Source organism: Sminthopsis crassicaudata, chromosome 3 (genome assembly GCF_048593235.1).
Source record: "Sminthopsis crassicaudata isolate SCR6 chromosome 3, ASM4859323v1, whole genome shotgun sequence".
Taxonomy (NCBI): Eukaryota; Metazoa; Chordata; class Mammalia; order Dasyuromorphia; family Dasyuridae; genus Sminthopsis; species Sminthopsis crassicaudata.
This window is the reverse complement of record NC_133619.1, coordinates 465335054-465356761: the sequence shown is the minus strand read 5'-3', so window position 1 is coordinate 465356761 and position 21708 is coordinate 465335054. Positions and strand designations below refer to the sequence as shown.

The following is a 21708-nucleotide window of genomic DNA, read 5'->3' as shown; positions in this document are numbered from 1 at the left end:
TCCTGTCTAGTGCTTTCAGAGAAGTAAGTGCTTCCACTTTTTTAGTTTTATTAAGGACAGTGAAAATCTTGTCGGTAGATTGGAAAATTTTTTTTCTTCATAGTAATTGCCTGTTGTAGGCCCTTAGGCATCATATTAGTTTATTTTTTTGCATTAGAGTCTGCTCTCAGGTATTGGAGATTGCCAACAGCAGCTTTTCTCTGCTCCTTCAGCTACCTTAGAAGAATTCATGTTACACTTAAGTTTATCAGAAGAAAAAAAGTAAATTCTATGCTTCTTTCTTTATCAAAAATAATTTCCATAGATTATCCCTAAACTTTGAAATAGAAATCTTTAATTTTGAATCATAGGACTGTTCTTCTTTAAGTAAAATAGGAATCTGTTTTACCAGTCAGTACTCCTTTCACAGATGCACACACACCTGGGTGTTTAGACTTGTTCTGAGCCTCACCTGCTGTATTAAATAAGAGAGTGTTTCCCACCCAGATCAACTTCAAGAGGTTGGAGGTTATTTTGACAAGTAGGCTTTCTCACCTGGCTCTGATGGGGCTTTCCCACTTGGCCGTCTGCACCTGTTTGGATTTTTTTCTTGGAAATAGAAACTTCACTATATTAGCTTCCATCTCCACATTTCCTGTCCAAAGCCCACTAGGGCAACGATATCTTAGATAAGCCAAGCACATAACAATGCATTTTCAAACTCCTAATCCCTTGAAAAATATTTAGCCCTGTCAGGCTATTAGGGCTGCTTAGCTCATTTGGTAGCACAAATTTGCTATTGTCAAACTCTGGCAGTATCAGATCAGTACGATTCACTTTTATCCTTCCTTTTTTGTAGCTTTTATTAAAGACAGAATGTTCTGGAAAATGCATGACTTATTTCTCTTCTTCATATTTTCCCAATCTACCACTTTCTCCTAAAATTTTTCTTCTAAAAGAGAAGAGGATATAGAGAAGTTGATTCATCATGGTACTGGTAGAGAATGGAATGTTTTTGTGATTCTTAAAAAACCAACTCCCAAAATTGGGATTGATGGCCTCTTCGGTCTTTCCATTTCTAAATCTTATGATTCCAATAAAATTAATTGCAAAAACCTTACCATAAAAAGATCAATAAAGAAATTCCTTCCCCCCTCAAAAAAACAAAACAAAAACAAACAAACAAAAAAAAAAACACAACCCCAAACAGCTCTTGGAATCAATGCAGCTCACAGACCTGCCTTAATGATCACATGTAAATTCTATAATCCCTCGTGTATACCTGAGCTTTCTAATTAGGTTTTCCATTATACCATTATAAAGAGGGACCCAAATTGTTCAATGCATCTGTTGTTGAATTGCTGATTTGGCTCAGCATCTCTTCAGGCTGGGAGAGTGTGACATGGTGCCATATGTGCTGACATTCACCTCTCTTTCCTCCTGAGTTTGTCCTAATATTATTACTCAGCAAATTGACCTTCTAAGTTCTCTCTTATCTTTTCATGATTTAAAAAAAGAATGTAAACCAGCAATCTTGATTTGCTTGATGATAACAAGAGGCACAAAAGCCCCTTGTGAGTTTAATTTCACTTAGCTGTTTTCATGTCTGAGCACAGCTATTTCCAGAGCTGCTGCAATTAATTTTACTTTTTCTATGCCAGTGGTAATTTAGAAGAATGTGAATAGGCAGCAGGGCTTCCAAATTATGGGTCACTAGCTTAAAGCAATTTGGAGATTGCTTTAAGGATTTGATTAATTCTCAAGTGTCCATACCCAGTGTCTAGTGGGTAAGTAAGTGTCCATTAGCACTGGTAGCATCTAGTTGGATTTATAAATATGTGACTTTTATTTTCGTTAACCATTCCTCTCCATATATCTTGGTTTCTCAGAATAAATTTCTTTAATGATGAGAAACAGAAAGATTGGACAGTTTGGCATAAACTGTCCTTGTCATGAATTTGGTGGCAGCTCAGAATTCATTAGGGTTTTGACCGCACAGGAACAGCAGGCCATATTCATATAAGTAGAAGTAGTGGAGTATTTTTCCTTTTAGATAAAGAGGAGATTGGGTCAAAAGAAGGCTTTTATTAAAAGCCCATGTATGAAATATTTATTTGCATTTACAGACAAAATACTACTGCTCCTTATATCTAAGTGCCCAACTTACTCCACAAATCTGTGAATCTTTGAGGTGACTAGAAGCTTCCAGTGTCTTTTGAGCATCGCCTGCCAAATATATCTGGCTTTTTCTCCCAGGTTGACATATCTGCATGGAGGCCACTTTAATGCTGTGGCCTAGATGAGCTGTGCAATTTGGAGCTCTCCAGTTGGTTATAAAATTAAACATCTCTGTTCATATGTATATGAATTTATTGTGTGGGTCTCATGTGAAATGTGGGCTTCAGTTCACTTGAATTCTTTGTTTAAAATGAAAGGCTATTCATATTCTATAGGACTAGATAGCATCCTTCCCACATATATACACCCAACCATAGATTTTCATAGTTTTGTAGCTGCCGGAGGTCCTCGCTATGATATACAATAATGTGTTTGGTTTGTTTGTGTTCTAATAAGGATCTACAGAAGAAAAGATTAAAACAAGCTTTGATGCAGGCCTGCATAGATTTTGGCTCACTCAGCAATTAGTTGTTGTGAAATGCTGTGTCAGGATTAGCATGGTATACAATACTAAGAGTGCATGAATTGATGAACTGGATGACTCTAACCATGTCTAATTTTTGTTTTATTTCCTTTGTCTTCTGCTTCCACAAAAGATGGGCCAATCAAGCTTTTCTGTAGGTTCCTTATCACTGAGTGTTTTTAAGTATTTACCTCCGTCTTCCTGTCAATTGCTCTGTGCCTTAACATCTTTTCACTCCATGTTATTTTAAGGACAGACTCATTACATTCTGACTTTGTGTCTGAGGGGAGTCCTGATGTTGCCTTATTATTTCCCCACAGTTTTGCCCCAGACTTATTTAGCCGAATTGGTAGATAAGATTTTTGTGTTTTTTGTTTTTTGTTTTAGGGAAGTGTTCTTAGTTAGGCGTAACTATCTTGAATTCCTGAACTTCCAGGCCCCTGATTTCTGGGAAGGTCACAATACCTAGCGTGTGCAAAGACTTGCTAGCAGTCCCAAGATGTGCTGACCCACCAAACTATTGTTGCTCCATCAGTTGTTAAAGTAACAAAGCATATTCCCCTTGCTGGGCAGGATGGTGACAGTCTCTATTTCTTTATCTCTGAGCCCTGTCCCTATTCCCACCTCCCCACCTTAGCCCACATGTCCATTCTATTGGAAATGGCATCTCTCATTGCAAAAGTGTGGTTCCTTTACATTCTTTAACGATCCACTGATGGGGAGGAACACTCTGAAGGAGAAGAGATTTAAGACCAATATTGACTTTTCCTCACTGAAAATATGAGGAAGTAGAATTAAACACAGTATTGTTTTTGAAACTGAAGCACCAAGAAAAGCCTGCATGGAGAGTGTAAGCTTTCCTTAGGTTGTGAAAATTTCAAACTCCCTTCAAACAAGGGAAAACTTTAGTGGAATTCTCATCTCTGCTCCCCTCTCCTATACCACTACCATACTACCCTCATACAGGACCTGAAGTAAGGAAAGCAGAAGTTCACAGGATTTAGAACTAGTAGAAGATAATGATAGATTTTGTGGTATAAAGGCCTGATTTGGTAAAGACTGTGTTTGTGTTCCTGCATGCTTTTGTATGGATTTATATGATGACATTCCTGCTGTTTATATGGCCTTTGTGACACTGGAGGAATGAGAGGCAACATGTTTTTTTCCTTCTTTCCATTAGCTACAAGCAAGGAAAATGGCTAATAAGGAAAAAAACAAACAAACGTCAAATGTCTGTTACTGAATTTTCTGACCTGGAACATTGAAGTTTGTCATCCCTACTTTATTAATGATGGCAAATGGTGAAACTTCCCAGTCATAAAATGTGACTCAGATTTCACACTTGAGAAGACTAGCTGAATATCTTCAGTTTGTTTAATTAACTAATTGGATCTTTGGTGGGTCATCTAATCTATTCTCAGTTGAGAAAAATTAATTTGATTTCCTCTGGATTGACCTTCCTCATCTTATGAAAAGAAGTAAAAATGAATGTTTTTTGTTAAAATTTTATGGTCCTGTGTTAATAATTGACCTTCTGTTGAAAATTTGCTCTTGAGAAGAGGAAGAAAAGTATGGAATCCCTTTCTGAGAACCTAGCTTAATGTCTGAGCATCATTGGCTCTTCAAGAATTAGAAAGTATCTTAGTTTCTATTTTACTAATGAAGAAAACCCAGGACCAGAGAAGTAATGCTCACTTAGTGGTTTTGTCGACTTAAAACATTTTTTCATCAGTAGTTCATAGGGCTTAGTCTATTTTAGCTAACTAAGTTCTTAGTAACAAAACTAATCTTTCCATCAGTGTAATCCAAATTATGCAAACCATCCACAGGAATTTATGGCTTTGGCTGAAGGTTTGGCTTTCTTGAGTATACATCCTTGGCATTTTGGACAGCTTTATCTATAATGTTTAATGAAAGCCTTTAAAGATTACTTTAGAATTTGAATCTTGGAACCAAAGATTTAGGAAGTTAACATTACAGATCAGCTTACATTTGGCAAAGCAGAGCCCAGTTACGTAAGTGGCTCACTCACATTTTCTACTGTCCAGTAATGTTGGCAATAATTTCTGGACTCAAAGAAAAAAATGCCATTTATTCTGTTTTGTAATCTGAATTTATTCATTCACAATATAATGCAATAATCCAGTTGCTTAACTTTGGGGGGGAGGTGTAGAGATGAGGAACTAACAAATCTTAAATTTATAGACAATTTTAGAGTCCATCAACTAACTGAAAATTGAACCAAAAACCCCTCTGGGATTTTTTTCCATTGAGGCCAATACTATTTTCAGGATTTAAAGCTTTGGATGACTCTTGCCCATTTTCCTCCAGTGATGAAGTGTCATCTGCAAGGATTGTTCTTTGATTTTTCCCAGTGGTCCAAATTTCTTTGCAGAATTTTAATTTTGTTCCTTTGATGCTTTTAGCTGTGAAAATCAAGAAGCCAATCAAGACAAAGTTCCGCATGCCTGTTTTTAATTGGGTTGCTCTGAAACCCAATCAGATTAATGGGACGGTCTTCAATGAAATTGATGATGAAAGAATTCTGGAGGTAATGATGCCCTTAGTGGGTATAGCTTTGTTTTCTGACAGTCCAGCAAAGGTAGCTTGACTCAATCAAGGTAAATCTCAACATGGATGTAATTAATGCCAATAATTTCAGTTTCACAGAGGGGAAATAGGACTATGGATCTTGAGCTAGAAGAGAACTCAGAGGCTGTTTGGTCCAATTTTTTCATTTGACAGTTAAGGAAATTGAGATTCAATGAGATTAAACACCTTATGCAGGGCCATTTAGGTGGGAGATGTCAGTGGCAGGAATTGAATCAATCCTTGGACTGCAGAACCAGTGTTCTTTCAGGTGGTAGTTTCATTATTCCTTAGGCTCTTGCAATCTATTGTGTCAGGCATATATATGACATAATTTTTTTTGCTCCTTAATTTTCAGGTGTAAAAAGCGTCTCTTATCCATTCTGCCAATGCATAAGATTCAAGTATCACAACAGGAACCAACTATTTTGGATGATCAAAATGCATAGCTGTGGCCAGTTTAATTAGCTTTTTGAAATAATCAGTCGTTACCTACAGATAGTATTTTTTAATGTACTTGTGATTGAAGTTTCATTCCAATTTAAACCAGGAAAAGATCTAAGGCTCCAGTCTCAGGCAAAATATTAAGCAGAAACTCCTAGATTTCTGATAAGCATAATACTTGAAAAACTCTCCAGGGATTTTCTAAGTAAATTAGAAACACAGAACCAATTTTTCAATTTAATTATTTTCTTTCTTCAGGATTTAAATGTGGATGAATTTGAGGAAATATTCAAGACAAAAGCCCAGGGTCCTGCTATTGATCTTACTTCAAGCAAACAGAAGATAACTCAGAAAGGATCAAACAAAGTAACATTACTAGAAGCAAATCGGGCCAAAAATCTTGCCATTACTTTAAGAAAAGCTGGAAAGACAGCAGATGAGATATGCAAAGCAATTCACATGTAAGTTAAGGACATATTTCTGTAAAAAAATATTCAAGTATTTGTTCAAGATATATAAAAAAGTTATGATTTGGCAGAAAAAAGAAATGATTTTATAGGGATAAGAAGAATCAGCTGCTCTTGGTATCTATGAGCAATAGATTTCTTTTAAAAAGAAAATGTAACCTCTGAATTGTATCACACATTAATACTAAACAGGTGGAGCAAAAATTACCTTAGAGAGAACAAAATTAATGTCTCTTGGATTATTTTATTTTTTATTATATTAAGCTGCTATGGCATGGTACAGTTCTACAAGCATATCCTATATAAGCTTTACATGTGTTAGGAGGAAGAAAGGATGAAATGATCAATTTTTTCCAGAGTGTCTGAATTTAAGCCAAGTTTGTTGAACATAAACAATGTGGCATCTTTGGAATAATTTAAGTGAATAATAGAAGCAGATATGATGTAGGCATATGTGAAAAGTCATAAAAAGAAAAATGTGTTTTCTGATAATCTTTGACACATTTTAGACTGATCTTAAACTAAGGTTATTTTAGCCTTATATTGCATTAATTTATTTGCTTATTAGAAACAAGTTATTTGAAGATTATAGTAATCTGTATGTGAGAATAGGACACTATTGAAAATAGTTAAATTGTGAGGTTAAAAAGTCCTCAGGACTTAGACTATATTATGCCATTATAACATCTTGTTAGCATTTTATCATAGCCTTTTAGATATAGGAGGAACTTGAGGTTTATCTGATCCAGTGTCTTACAGCTGAATAAGAAGAAGATTCTAGACTGTTTTTATAGTTTTATTAGTTTATGATATTTAAACTTTATTTTTTTAAACATTGCATGGATGGGGTTATGTTGTGATTATTAAACATAATTTCATTATTTCTCTAAATGGGTAGTTCAGATTTAAAATTAAAGCTTGAGTTGAATATTTATTCAGATTAATTCCTTCAGCTTTCCAAGTGTGACTCTTAGGCTAAAATAGCTAGAATTAAGTGATTTAATTTAAAAAAGAATTTACTAATTTGAATGTCTTTACCAAGGTAAAATAAATTTGGGAGGCTGTTTTGCTGAATTTACCATTCTGTCCTAATATCATGTAAATAGCCTTGCTATTGTGAACATTAATATCTGGGATTCCCTAGAAAAACTAAATTCATTGTCCTTTCTCTCCCTACTTTGGCCAACAAAAGCCAAATCTCTTTTGTTTTGTTCCCTAGTGATTGATATTTAAGCTTCTTTTTTTTTTTTTGCCAAGGCAACTGGGCTTAGGTGACTTGCCCAGGGTCACACAGTTAAGAAGTGATAAGTATATGGGTCACATTTGAACTCAGTTCCTCCTGACTTCAGGGCTCTTGTTCTATCCACTGCACCAACTAACTGCCCCTAAGCTTTTGCTTTAAAAAAAAAAAAAAAAAAAATTCTTTTTTTACATGAATGGGATAGGTAGTGATTATTAAATATAAATTTGTTGTTTCTCTAAATATGGATGGTAATGATTTAAAATTGAAGGCCAAAATTTATATTCACAGAGATGAGTTCCTTCATCTTGACATAGTACTCTTAGGCCAAGATATCTTCAATTCAGTTAAATAAAGTTATTAATCTTTGCCATGATAAAAATATATTTGATTGACTTTTTTTGCTGAAGCTTTGTCATGACATGTCTCTGCAGAATATTTGGAATATACTGTTGTAGAACCTTTGACTTTTCCCCACCAAAAAAAAGCCAGCATTATGGTTTAGTAGAAAAAACAATAAATTTGGAATCTGAGGGGCCCAGGTTTCAAGTTACTGCTTTTATGACCTTAGGCAATTTTCGTAATCTCTTAAAACCTCAGTTTCCTCATCTGTAAAATAAACAGGTTGGATTTAGTGATCTGAAGTCATCTGTTTTCAGCTTTAATCTATGATCCCACAAACTAAGAATGAGAACCTCCTGTATGCCCAGATTCTTAACAATATCACACATTTATATTAGTTAACAAATTTCGTTCCTCACAATACAACCCACCTATGAGGGAAGAAATGAGGGAGGACATTATTGTCTCCATTTTACAGATGAGAAAACCATAGAATGGTGATGGGAGATTGGCTCATTACTTCACAGATTTGGAGTGAGACTTTGGACCTAGTTCTACTGACTTCATCTTACATTCTTCCCACTGTATTATGCACAGTTGCTTGACCTTCCATTGGGATTGTTTCAGATTAGTAATACCACATCAAGATTTTGAGTTCCATCTTTACTTCTACTAGTATTTTTGTTGTATTAGAGATGCAGAAGTCTCAGACCTCCAGAAATGCTTAATAACCAACCCTTTTAGAAGTACTGGGAGATAAGCACGATTAGCAGATGTCACTAAATATGGAGAAAGTTGTTTTTTCCCCTTTCTTTCAGCACAATCCCCTTTCACATATATCTTCTCCTCAGATTTGACTTGAAGACTTTGCCAGTAGATTTTGTGGAATGTTTGATGAGATTCCTGCCAACTGAAAATGAAGTGAAAGTGTTGCGGCTTTATGAGAGGGAAAGGAAACCTCTGGAGAACTTGTCTGATGAGGATCGATTCATGATGCAGTTCAGCAAAATTGAAAGGCTCATGCAGAAGATGACCATCATGGCCTTCATTGGGAACTTCTCTGAAAGTATACAGATGCTCACGCCTGTAAGTGAAGTAAAAGGCTGGGCGCCAGCCCAAAACAATAGAATTCCTCTGAAACTCACTTAAATGTTTGCCTATTCAGTAAGTCAATTCAATTCAATCAAATCAATCAACAAACTTCTCTTGTTCACTGATAATAAAGTAATGTCAGTTTCCCCTGTGGCATGCCTTTCACGGTGGTTATAAAACTCCCTGGACTTCAAAGGTAGCTCTAAAATTAATGAGGAGAAGGAAGATTTGAAGATTGGACTACTTGATCATTGTCAAACTCTCCAAAACAATCATATTGTCTGTTGGGTTGACCAGACTGAGAATGTGATGAGCATCCCTCCCAATCCCCTTCTCTCTCCCCAAAAGAACCCTGTTTCTTTTGGAAATAGGCATTTTATTTGAATTTTTAAAAATTATCTTAAAAGTTTACTTCTGTAGGAATTTGTAAAATGCTTTTTGAGACTAATTAGAACTATAGTCATTTATTTGCTGGCCAACTCAGTCTGTCATAGAGTAATTTAATAGAGAGAGATCACTTGCATACTAGGAAAAACTTTAATTTGTTTTCTGAAAGCATTTTTTAAAACTGAATGCTTCTTGCTTGCTCAGGGGAATCGTTTTGCTGAAAAGAATAAGAATTGACAATTATGCACTGCTTTAGAGTTTAATACTCAACAACCCTGTGCTGTGGTTACTACAATTATTGTTATTCCCCATTTCACAGATGAGGAAACTGAGGCCCAGGAAGATTTTTTTTTTTAACTCTCCTATAGTCAAATTCATTGTGTGGCACACTCTTACTGATTCCAAAATAAGACTCTGCTTGTTGAGGGTAATCATAACTTCCCTCTCCCTACCGTTTTTTCCTCAGCCTTTCTCTATCCTATTGGTTTAAAACTAAAAATATTTTTGTACAACATGGTGAGCTAGAAAGTTGAGGGCTCCCTAGTTGACTATTGTGGGGAATGTTTTAAGTAGCTAGTTACATATTTTGAGAACATGATGATTTTTTAAAAGTAATTTAAAATAGTGTTTATATATAATTACATAGATGCAATAGACACATGCAGGTTGAAATCACTTTATTCAGATACAATGGTGCTTCAGTATTGAAATTCTGAGAGTGAATTTAAGTCTAGTTTTCTGCATCAAATTTTAGATTTTTTTAGATTTTAAAATTAAAATTAAATTTAAATTTTTTTTTAAATTTTAGATTCAATTTTGCAAATGTTAACATGTCTTTCCCCCCCTCTTCTTTGATGTTAATCCAGCAACTGCATGCAATAATAGCAGCATCTGTCTCAATAAAGTCATCCCAAAAACTCAAGAAAATTCTGGAGGCAAGTAAAAGTTTTTTCCCCTATTATTTTCCCTTACATGTATACAAAAAAACTGTCACATTCTTTCATGTACCTATATATAAGAATGTCTTTGGCATCAAATCAACATGTTTCTCTCTTTCTTTTTTAAAAATTTACCTTGCAGATCATCTTGGCTCTTGGTAACTATATGAATAGCAGTAAACGGGGAGCAGTTTATGGATTTAAACTCCAGAGTTTAGATCTGGTAAGTGAAATAAAAGAAAAGAAAAAACAGGTGTCAGAGAGTGAGCTGTGGGAAGGTAAAAAGAGGAGGGAGGGAGAGATGGATGAATTACTGTGCTTTTCATTGTTGCCTGAGATGTATGAGCAGGATTAGGAAAAGTTTCAAGTTGCATATTCTATATTGGGGTCATGGGATGGATGGCAATACACTGAATTAATCATTTAAAGGCAATGTTAGTCATTTAAAATGTCACTTTGAAAGTGAGTGAGATGCTAGTTCCCAGGAACCTCTTCTGCCTATTATTGGAGGCAAGTAAAAGTTTTTTCCCCTATTATTTTCCCTTACATGTATACAAAAAGCTGTCACATTCTTTCATTTTCCTATATCTAGGAATGTCTTTGGTACTAAATCAACATGTTTCTCTCTCTCTCTCTTTTTTTTTTTTCCCCTTGAGGCTGGGGTTTAGTGACTTGCCCAGGGTCACACAGCTAGGAAGTGTTAAGTGTCTGAGGTCACATTTGAACTCGGGTCCTCCTGAATTCAAGGCTGGTGCTCTATCCACTGCGCCACCTAGCTGCCCACTCTCTTTCTTTTTTAAAAATTTATCTTGCAGATCATCTTGGCTCTTGGTAACTATATGAATAGCAGTAAATGGGGAACAGTTTACTCTAGCTTCTACCTTTTCATGGGTTACATTTATTAGTCTTAACTCTAAGGAGCTTGGGGATGGTCAGAAAGTTGGAAATGACCAGTGCGAAAGCACAGCTAAGTGGAGAAAGGTGGCACAATGCTTCCTTCCTACTGGCTGTTAATTTTGTGTGTGAGGAAAAGTTGACCTTGTATCATTTCAGTTTTTATCCTAGGTGAGTAGGAAGAAAAATCAGTGCCATCAGAATAAAGGATTACATGTGGGGGATCAGAATCACCCCCCTTGAGTTACAAAACCCACTGGCTGGAGAAGTCCTTTGCATTCAAACTAAAGAATAATTGACTTCCATCTGTAGCCTTAACTGTTAGCTCCTTGCCAGATCTCATCTGGAAATGCCAGAGAAAGTGGTCATCCTGTTGCTCTATTTCCTCATATTTCTTCCTTTGTGTTTCCCTCAGTTCTAAAAGAATGACCCTTGGACTGAACTGTGCTGTTTTTATGATGCAGATTTTCTACACCTGAACCTAAGCTCCCTTCCCTTTGGTTTTCAGCTCCTGGACACCAAGTCAACAGACAGAAAGCAAACCTTGTTGCACTATATATCCAATGTTGTAAGAGAGAAGTATCATCAAGTGTCCCTCTTTTATAATGAACTTCATTATGTGGAGAAAGCTGCTGCAGGTAAATGATATTGTTTAGTAACATAATATAATATGGTTTCTGCAATTATCTGGGGGTTAGTCACTGCTCTGATAACTAGTTAACCAAGGCTCATTTAACTTAAGTCTTAAGCATCAGGGTCTTCAGGGACATTCTTTTATTCAAAGAAACAAATTCAGAAAGGGAAGAAAATAAGCATTTATTAAGCACCTACTATGTACCAGGCATTATACTTTACACACATGCATTACATATTTATAATGTAATATGCATTACAAATATTATTTCACTTAATCCTCTAATAATCCTGGGAGATAGGTACTTTTTTTTAGTCTCCATGTTATAGTTGAGAAAATTGCAACAGAAGTTAGGTGACTTGCATAAGGTCAGATGGAAAGGGAACAAGCCTTTATTTATTTTTAATAGCTTTTTATTTTACCAAATACATGTAAAGACAGTTTTCAGTATTCATCTTTGCAAAACCTTGTGTTCCCAAGTTTTTTTTTTCTTTCTTCCCCTCCATCCCTTCTCATAGATAGCAAGCAATCCAATATAGGCAAAACATATGCAATTCTTCTAAACACAATTCCATATTTTTCATGCTGCACAAGAAAAATCGGATCAAAAGGTTAAAAAAATAAGCAAAACAACAACAAAATTAGATGAAAATACTATGCTTTACAGTCTCTATAGTTCTCTCTCTGGATGTGGATGTGGATGGCTCTTTCCATTACAAATCTGTTGGAAAAGAGCCAAGTCCATCACAGTTGATCATCATATAATCTCGTTGCTGTGTAAAATATTCTCTTGGTTCTACTCATGTCACTTAGCATCAGTTCATGTAAGTCTTTCCAGGTTTTTTTGAAATGAGCCTTCTCATCTTTTCTTATAGAGCAATAACATCCATTACAATCATATAACTTGTTCACTCAGTTTCCAGTTCCTTGCCATTACAAAAAGGCTGCCACAAATATTTTTGCACATGTGGGTCCTTTTCCCTTTTTTATGATCTTTTTGGAATAGAGACCCAGTAGAAACACTGCTGGATCAAAGAGTACACATAGTTTGATAGCCCTTTGGGCATAGTTTCAAATCGCCCTCCAGAATGATTGGATCATTTCACAACTCCACCAGCATTAGTGTCCCAGTTTTCCCCTCCAACATTCATCATTATCTTTTCTTGTCATCTTAGCCAGTCTGAGAGGTGTGAGTAATACCTCAGAGTTATCTTAATTTGCATTTCTCTAATCAATAGTGATTTACAGCATTTTTTCATGCAATTAGAAATGGCTTTAATTTCTTCAACTGAAAATTGTCAGTTCATATCCTTTAACTTTATCAATTAAGAAATGGCTGGAACAAGCATTTATTAAGTATCAGGCAGTGTGCTAAACACGTTACAAATATGTTATTCTCCTTGCAACCCTGGCAGTTAGATACAATTTTTTAAACCCTCTATTGCAGTTGAGTAAACTGAGGCAGAGATTTAGTGACTTGCTTAGAATTATATAGCTAGTTAGTGTCTAAAGTGGGATTTGAATTTAGATCTTCCTAACTCCAGACCTAGTGCTCTATCCACTATACTCCTTTGGTATTAAATAAAAAACAGATATTATCCACTCTCAAGTAGCAAAATGTTTTCAGAGGGCTAATGTAGAAATGAAAATGTCATTCTTCTAAGGTTTTGTCTGTAAAGATCACAGAATCTCAGAGTTAATGGGACACGAAAGCATCTAATTCAGCCAATCTGAAGCTTAACTCTCATGTATTTTTCCATCCTATTAAGAGGTCACTGTTTTTGTTCTTTGCTAGTCTTTGAAATTCTCCAGCAAGGAAAAAATCTTTCAAGCACTTATTTTTCTTACATCTCAGAATCATGGATTTCAAGCTGCCAAGGCCTTCTGATCAAACTGTCTCATTTTATGGATAAGGAAACTGAGCCTGAGGAGGGTGACAGTGACTTGCTTAAAGTCAGACAGGTAGTTAGCATCCAATATGAGGTTTGAATTCAGGTCCTCTTACTTGAGAGTCAGTTTGTTGCACTGGACTGGATTCTATTCTTTAGTATAGCAGTCCTTGCCAGTGCTGGGAGCACACATTAAAAAACAAATGATTGGTTGATTCATGGTTCCGGAAGATGAAGGGGGGATCACAGCCCAGAAGTATGACCAACCAGTCCTTGAAACCAGTGTGGGGCAATCAGTATTTGTGTTCCTTCTGGAAGAAAAATAATTGAGATTACCATCTAGTTAGTAAAAATCAAAATGGAAAGCCACCACATAGCAACCTGCCTTTTTTCCTTCCCCGAGGAGCTTCCTTAGTGACTGCCTTCCCTCCCAATGGTGGCCTTTGTCTGTAGGTGTTTCATGGTCTCCTCTGTGCATGTGACCTTTTGTCCTGAATTCTCTTCCCAAAGCCTTTAAATTCAATAGTTTGAGTCCTCTGGCATGTATGAAGCACCTGCTGTGTGCTGAGCATTATGATGCTGCTGCAGGTCAGTTCTGGGACTAAAAAGTGATTTCACTGATAGAGAGAACTCTTCTGTTAGGACAGTCCTCATACTGTGGGCTGGCACCCTTTCCATTACTGGTGACTGTAAGCATAAGTGATTTTCCCAGCATCATATAGGCAGTATGTATTAGAGGCAGTAGTCTATATATTACTCTTTTAAGTGCTGAACATAAAAATAAAAAACCAAAATAGCTTATGTGTTCAAGTAGCTTAAATTTTGGGTGGTCTGTAGAAAGGAGAAGAATAAGCAGGTACATGGATTGAGAGATGATTGAAACAAAATATATTCAGCCTGCCAAGAACCAGGCTTCTCCCCATGCCAAGTGATGTAGATGATATAATTTGAGGAGCTTCCCCAAAATGCTCATGCCCATACTCATAGTTTATCCTAAGAAAAGTCACCAAATATTACATGTTTCAACAGCTCTGGGAACAGCAGGATTGCTTAGGATAGATGCATGTCCTTCTTAATTAAGGAATAAGGTACATATGATCTAGAAAGCCTTGAAAGCTGGTTATTGAATTTTAGATTCTTTAAGGCAGAAATTCTTTTTTTTTTTTTTTTTGTATTACAGCTTTTTATTTACAAGATATATGCATGGGTAATTTTATAGCACTGACAATTGCCAAGCCTTTTGTTCCAATTTTTCCCCTCCTTCCCCCCATCCCCCTCCCCCAGATGGCAGGTTGACCAGTACATGTTACATATGTTAAAGTATAAATTAAATGCAATGTATGTACCCATATCCAAATAGTTATTTTAAAGCAGAAATTCTTAATGGAGTCAGTAAAAATTGTGCATGTTCCAGAGAGAGGAGTGTGGGAACCGAGTGTGGATCATAACATAGTATTTTCACTCTTTTTGTTGTTTGCATTTTGTATTATTGATCATTTTTTCCCCTTTCTGATCTGATTTTTCTTGTGCAGCAAGATAATTGTAGAAATATGTAGAGAAGAATTGACATGTTTAACCTATATTGGATTACTTGCTTTCTAGGGAGGGGGTTCAGAGAAAGGAGGGGAAATTTGGAACACAAGGTTTTGCAAAGGTCAATGTTAAAAAATTAATTCATGTATATGTTTTGTAAATAAGAAGCTTTAATTAAAAAATGTGTGTGTGTGTGTGTGTGTGTGTGTGTGTGTGTGTGTAATATTGATAATTACATTTCAGGATCATTTGTTTCCTTTGTAATAGACTGTGTATTTTATTTAGGTCTTTAAGAAACTTGATTTTGAGAAGGAATCTAGAGTTTACCAGAATGCCAAAGGGGTGGGGTCACATTAAGGGAAACTTTTTCAGCCTGGATTATTTATCATCAAGAACTCATAGAATAGATTTTTGCTGGTCTCAATTGATGGCCCGTTTCCATTTCTTTTCCTCCACTTTAGTGTCTCTGGAGAATGTCCTTCTGGATGTCAAAGAGCTCCAGAGAGGCATGGACTTGACCAAGCGAGAGTACACAATGCACGACCACAATGTGATGCTGAAAGAATTTATCCATAATAATGAAGGGAAGCTCAAGAAGCTACAAGATGATGCCAAGATTGCACAGGCATGCAGTGTGACCACCATTTTGCCCCCTAAATAATGCTTCCCCTACAATATCAAAGGCTCCTTTCTTTTGGAGCTCCCCACTCTCTTCTGGTCCCCATCTTTGTCTTCTCCCAGAGGCTAACTACTGGAATAGCTGTGCAAGTGGAGATACGGTGGATGATACTGCCCAAACCAGTCATGCTATTATATATAACTCATTCCAGCAGAATGTTATAGAGCCTCACTGCAAAGTCATATCCCCAACCAGAGAGAAAATGAGGAATCAGAATGTTTTCATTTGACCATAAAGAAAGAAACAGTGAAAGGGTTGGGTTTTTGTTTTTGTTTTTTTAATTTTTATAAAATAATTTTTCTACTGTCTGAATCTGTAGGTGGTCAAATCTGTGACCATCCACTGTTGTCCCCTGTGATAAATCTTTCCAGGGAGCTGGTCACCACATCTAACTTCCTTTAATGGACATGGGGCAATCCTTTTTTTTCTCACAAATGCTGCTAATCTGGCCCTTAAATCTTTGGAGAACCAAGCAAGGTGCTTGGTTTCCCTATCATTTCTGCTGCTCTTTGAGATGGAGAGATAATGTAACCAAAAGATTACTCCCAAAATGCTTCCACTGAAGTCATTTTGATTCATTCATGCCTTCTGCCTAATGTTTTTCCCCTCCTTGATCTCAATCCCTGGTTCACTCAGGTCACTCCTTGGGACTTTTATACTCTACTAGAATTCATTCCTTTTTAAAAAAAAAAAAAATACTATATAGAATTTGTATTGGATGAATTTTGACTGGCTAGGAACATAATGCCCAATTTCATTCATGTTCCTATAGAACAAGTTGCCCCCTGTAATATTGTAATATTGAGTGTTTTCTCAGAAGTGCTTCAGATGAAGAAAATTTAAGTCGTAATTCTCAGGATTTTTCTCTTTCCAGATATTTGCAGCTAATATCTCTCCTGTTATTTAAATCTGTCTTTATTTCTCTAAAGAATATTTTATATTTGTATTTCTATAGTTCTTGTATGTGCCTTGGTAGACTTTAAAATATTTTATTTTTTTTTGTTACATTATTTATATTTAACTCTTATCTAATTATTTTAAATGGAATTTCACTTCATCTCTTCTCCCATTGGATTCTTTTGCATTGTTCAGAATATTCTAGATGAGATCTCTGTGAGAAAACTTAGAAGGAAAAAAGATAGAAGGGTAGAGAATAGCAGATTGTCACCAATGAAGGTTATGTCTTCATTGCTTCTTTTTCAGTCAGCCCACCCTCCTTGGCAGAGTTATACATTGCAAACACTATGGTCATATGAGAGGGAAAGAAATGAATGAGAATGACTATACCAAAAAAAAATTCTAGTGAAGATTTTTAAAAAACTGAAATATAAATTACATTTTACTTTTATGAAATGAGTTCTCTCCAATTGCTAAGTAGTTGTGAAATAAGTTGTAGTATATTCAGTACTTTATAATAAATTTATTTATAAATAAAAATATTATATTTAAATATTTATAATTATAATATATAATGTAAATATATTAAAAAATAAAAATATAATGAATATATATTTTTTAAAAGATAACAAATCTTGCAATTCATGAAGCTTAGAAATGTACCTCTTTGCAGGATGCTTTTGATGATGCTGTAAAATATTTTGGAGAAAATCCTAAGACGACGCCACCCTCTGTCTTCTTCCCAGTTTTTGTGCGGTTTGTTAAAGCTTATAAGGTAAATAGGAAGACTTAATATTTCCCTCTGTATAACTTGTCTGATTAACTGAGACCTGGGGCCTTGGGACATCCAGCATTCTGTTGGGAGTTAATTCTTTTGGCTTCAGCAGAAACTTTCTCCACTCTTGACTTGTGAGGTTAAGTGTTCCTTATCAGTCCCAGTTTCTTTTGCTGTACTGAATGCCTGCCACTCTTAGCAAAGGGGTGGATCATGTCCTCTGCAAGATAATCCTGAGAATTAGGAGGCAAGACCTTCAAGCTGATGAGCACCATGTTAGCATCCAGGCTCTAACAGGCATGGTGACACCTTGTGGCTCCTTCTATAACTAGACCATAGATGGTCCCTAACTTACCACAGGTTTATATTTCTCTGGTGACTGAAAAAAAGTGTGTTTGCTATGGCTAAGGACATTTGTTCTATTAATCCAGGGTGAGGCTGTGGTTAAGGAAGAGCTGAGATTGCTGTGGCTTCAGGGCTGAGAGGAAAAGAGAATGGTAATTGATGACAAATTTCTCTGTCCCAAGTCATCATCCAGTACAGTTGCTTCCAGGAAAGGACCTTTTACAAATACTACTTTATTTGATTTTCACAACATCCCTTTGAGATTATTATCCTCATTTTACAGATGAGGGAACTGAGGGAAATGGGTTTAGTGATTTGATCACATTCATATAACTAGTTGTCAAAGTCATGGTAGTAGTAATAAGTAACAATAATCATTATTATTATTACTAATTATTCTTAAAGCTGTGCTTATTTGTGCTAGGAATTAGATACTATTATTAGCTCCATTTTACAAATGGGAAAACTGTGAGAGAAATTAAGTGACTTGCCAAAATTACATAGCTACTAAGTGAGGTTGGATTTAAACTCATTCTCCTCCTCTTCCTTGTCTTCTTCCTTTTCTGTCTCCTCCTTCTCCTTCCTCCTTTTCACCCCAAAGGGTTGTTTTATTTATTTTTATGATAGCTTTTTTTTTTCAAAATACATGCAAAGATAGTTTTCAACATTCTCCCTTGCAAAATCTTGTGTTCCAGATTTTTCCCTCTCCTTTCACCCCATCTCCTCCCCTAGACAGCAAGTAATCCAATATAAGTTAAACATATACAGTTCTTCTAAATATATTTCCACGTTTATCAAATTGCACAAGAAAAATCAGATCAAAAAATAAAAAAAAATTTAGAGAAAAAAAAGCAAGTAAACAATAACAACAACAAAAAAGGTAAAAATACTATGTTGTGGTCCACATTCAGTCCCTATAGTTCTCTTTCTGGATGCAGATAGCTCTCTCCATCACAAGTCTATTGGAATTGGTTGAATCACCTCATTGTTGAAAAGAACCAAGTCCATCATATAAACTCAGATTTTCTTGAATAAATTTAGCCCCAGTATTCTATTCATTATGCCATCAGAGGCCTCTTAAGATTGTCTTCTGGCAGCTTTGTGAGGTGTATTAGAATGGCGTTTATCTTGTAGTGATAATTTTTGTTGTTATTAAGTCGTTCAGTCATGTCCAACGTTTTTTGACCTCATTTTGAGTTTTTGTAGCAAGAATACTAGAATGATTTGACATTTCCTTCTCTGGTATGTTCCTCTTTTACAGATGAGGAACTGAGACAAATAGGGTTTACACTCCTGGTAAGTGTCTGAAACCAGATTTGAGGTCTTCCTAATTCCAAATGCAGTATTCTATCTACTATGCTACCTAGCTGTCTTATAGTGATAATAGTCAGTGGCTTCTGTTTCCCAAGGTGTAAATCACAGAGATTCAAAATTAATAGATCTCATTTTTTAAAAAAATGGATCTCAATGAACATGTAGATAAACTGGTCCTTGTGGTCTAGAGCAGGGGTTATCAAACTACAGCCCACAGGCCAGATGTGGCTCGCTGAAGTTGTTTATGCGGCCCGCCTATAGCAAAATCAGACCAGAAGTGACATTCGACCTAAATTCGCGTTAGCAATGCACACTTGCTGCACTGGGCTGAGGTGGCGGAGACAGAGTGTGAGGTGCTCCAACAGTCTGAGGGACAGTGAACTGGCCCCCCTATTTAAAAAGTTTGAGGGGGGCAGCTAGGTGGCGCAGTAGATAGAGCACCAGCCTTGAATTCTGGAGGACCCGAGTTCAAATCTGGTCTCAGACACTTAACACTTCCTAGCTGTGTGACCCTGGGCAAGTCATTTAACCCCAGCCTCGGGGTATGTGTGGGGGGAGTTTGAGGACCACTGGTCTAGGGCATCCCCTCCCACATTCCAAACAAGTAGTCAGCCAGGCTTGCTGAAATTCAGACTAAGCAAAAGGTGGAAACCCCAGTGCCAGTCCATTCCATTTTGGGGTAGCTCTGTTAGAACCAAAGCTCTAGATCCCGAAATCTGTTTCTGTAGAACTTTTACTTTTTAGTTCTGTGATCTAGAACTAGGTAGGGAGGAAGGAGAAGATCCTCTTCATGATGGCTTTTTAAATGCTTGAAGACAACCATCCTGTTCCCCCCATCTCCCATCATTACCCCCCTTTAGGTTCACCACCATTGCCCCTCTCCAAAAAAAAGAAAACAAAATTCTGTCACTCATTACATGTCTATGGAAGGCACTCTTCTAGGGGCTTGGAATTTAGAAACAATCCCAGTTCTTTCAGTTAATCCTCTTAAGACAGAATCTTAAAGCCTCTTACTATTCTAGATAACTTTCTGTATTCTTTCAAAAGAACTTAGAAAGCAGCCATAGTACACCTCACACTCTACTAGGTACTTTAAGGAAGGACACAAAAGAAATAGAACATTCTTTGTTTTAAAGAACCTTACCCATCTAACTGGGGACCCAAAATCTACTTATTAGAATTATAAAGTTCCAGACTTTGAAAGTATGTAAAGATTTTCTAGTTCATCTTCTGGTGTATAGGCACAGAAAAGAGACATTGAAGGTCACATTGATCTTTAATGACTAATCTGAGACTTGAATCACTTTGCTCAGATTTTAGCATACACGCACAGCATTAACTGAGACCATATACATTTGAGGCATCATACTAGGTTCTGTGAAAAGTACAAAGAGGAACAGACCTGGTATTTCCATGCCAGTAATTTATAATCTAGTGGGGGAAATAAGACATAGATTCAAAGAACTGTAATACAGGGAGGAACGTTTTAAATACTAGAGAACAGCTGCAAAGAACTTGATGAAGATGGAGGAGATGGGAGCTGGCTTCTAAACTGAGGCCACCAGGATCAGCAGAGAGATCATGGAAGAGGTAGCATTTGACCTGGGCTTTGGATAGTGTTTAGAATTTTATGAGTTAAGGATGAAGGAAAGGAGTATTCCAGAAGATGTAGAGACATCATGGTATGGTACATAAACTACTGAACTTGTAGTCAGGAATACGGATTCAACTCTAACCTCAGATTTTTATTAGTTGTGTGATCGTGGACAAACCACTTAACCCCTCTCTGCCTCAGTTTCCTTATACATAAAGTAAGATTGCACCTGATGACCTCTTAGTTTCTTGCCAACTTGAAATATCATATTTTGATCTTGTGAATGAAAGATAGGGAGATGGAAAAGCACAGCATATGTATGTTCAGAGACTATTTAGTTTTGGTGAGGAGTTCAGGTTGGGTAGGAGGTAAGACTCCTTACCTCTAAAATGACTTGAAAATTTCTGTTGTCAGTGCAAAGAATGTAAGGGAGTTCAAAATTCAGGTATGATTGCTGAACAGTTTCAGATTTGAGCCTTCATTTGAGTGCATTGGAGCTAAGGCAGGCAAATATTTTGCATTAGGCTGTAAAAACAAGTAATCTGGGCCAGAGGAGTTGTCAGAGTCAATGGTAGACCCTGGATTGAAATTTGGAACCTACTGAAGTTCCATTTCTATTTTCAGTTTTGGGGCCTGACTACTTTTAAATCTTTGCTTAATGAAAACTATCTTCCCGTTCCCCTTCTTTTGCCTTCCCTCCCCTTACCAGTCACATGCTATTAAATTCAGTTCTTTGTCATTTTGCATTAAACAGCAAGCTGAGGAAGAGAATGAGCTGAGGAAAAAGCAGGAGCAGGCTCTCATGGAAAAGCTCTTGGAACAGGAAGCACTAATGGAACAACAGGATCCAAAGGTATGAAATCTGTGCAAGACCTGTTTAGTTGGTGCTTAATAAGCAGTGAAGATCCCTTACAGTTCCCGGTGGCAGGTGAGAAGAAAGCTTGCCTTGAATATACTGCATACCAATCCTAGCTTTGAAGTCAGGAGAGCACCTACCCATCACCTACCCCTTTTGTTAATACTCTGTTCCATGGT

General features: G+C 36.5%; 1 protein-coding gene across 1 annotated transcript in view; it reads left to right on the top strand.

Moving 5' to 3' along the window:
- The window catches only part of FMNL2 (formin like 2), a 362363-nt gene that overhangs the window by 329868 nt on the left and 10787 nt on the right, over positions 1–21708 (top strand). Inside the window, 9 exon segments of the mRNA XM_074303437.1 lie at positions 5047–5171; positions 5912–6114; positions 8554–8788; positions 10048–10116; positions 10262–10342; positions 11522–11651; positions 15531–15694; positions 17319–17420; positions 21428–21526. Coding sequence (XP_074159538.1) covers positions 5047–5171; positions 5912–6114; positions 8554–8788; positions 10048–10116; positions 10262–10342; positions 11522–11651; positions 15531–15694; positions 17319–17420; positions 21428–21526 — 1208 coding nt within the window.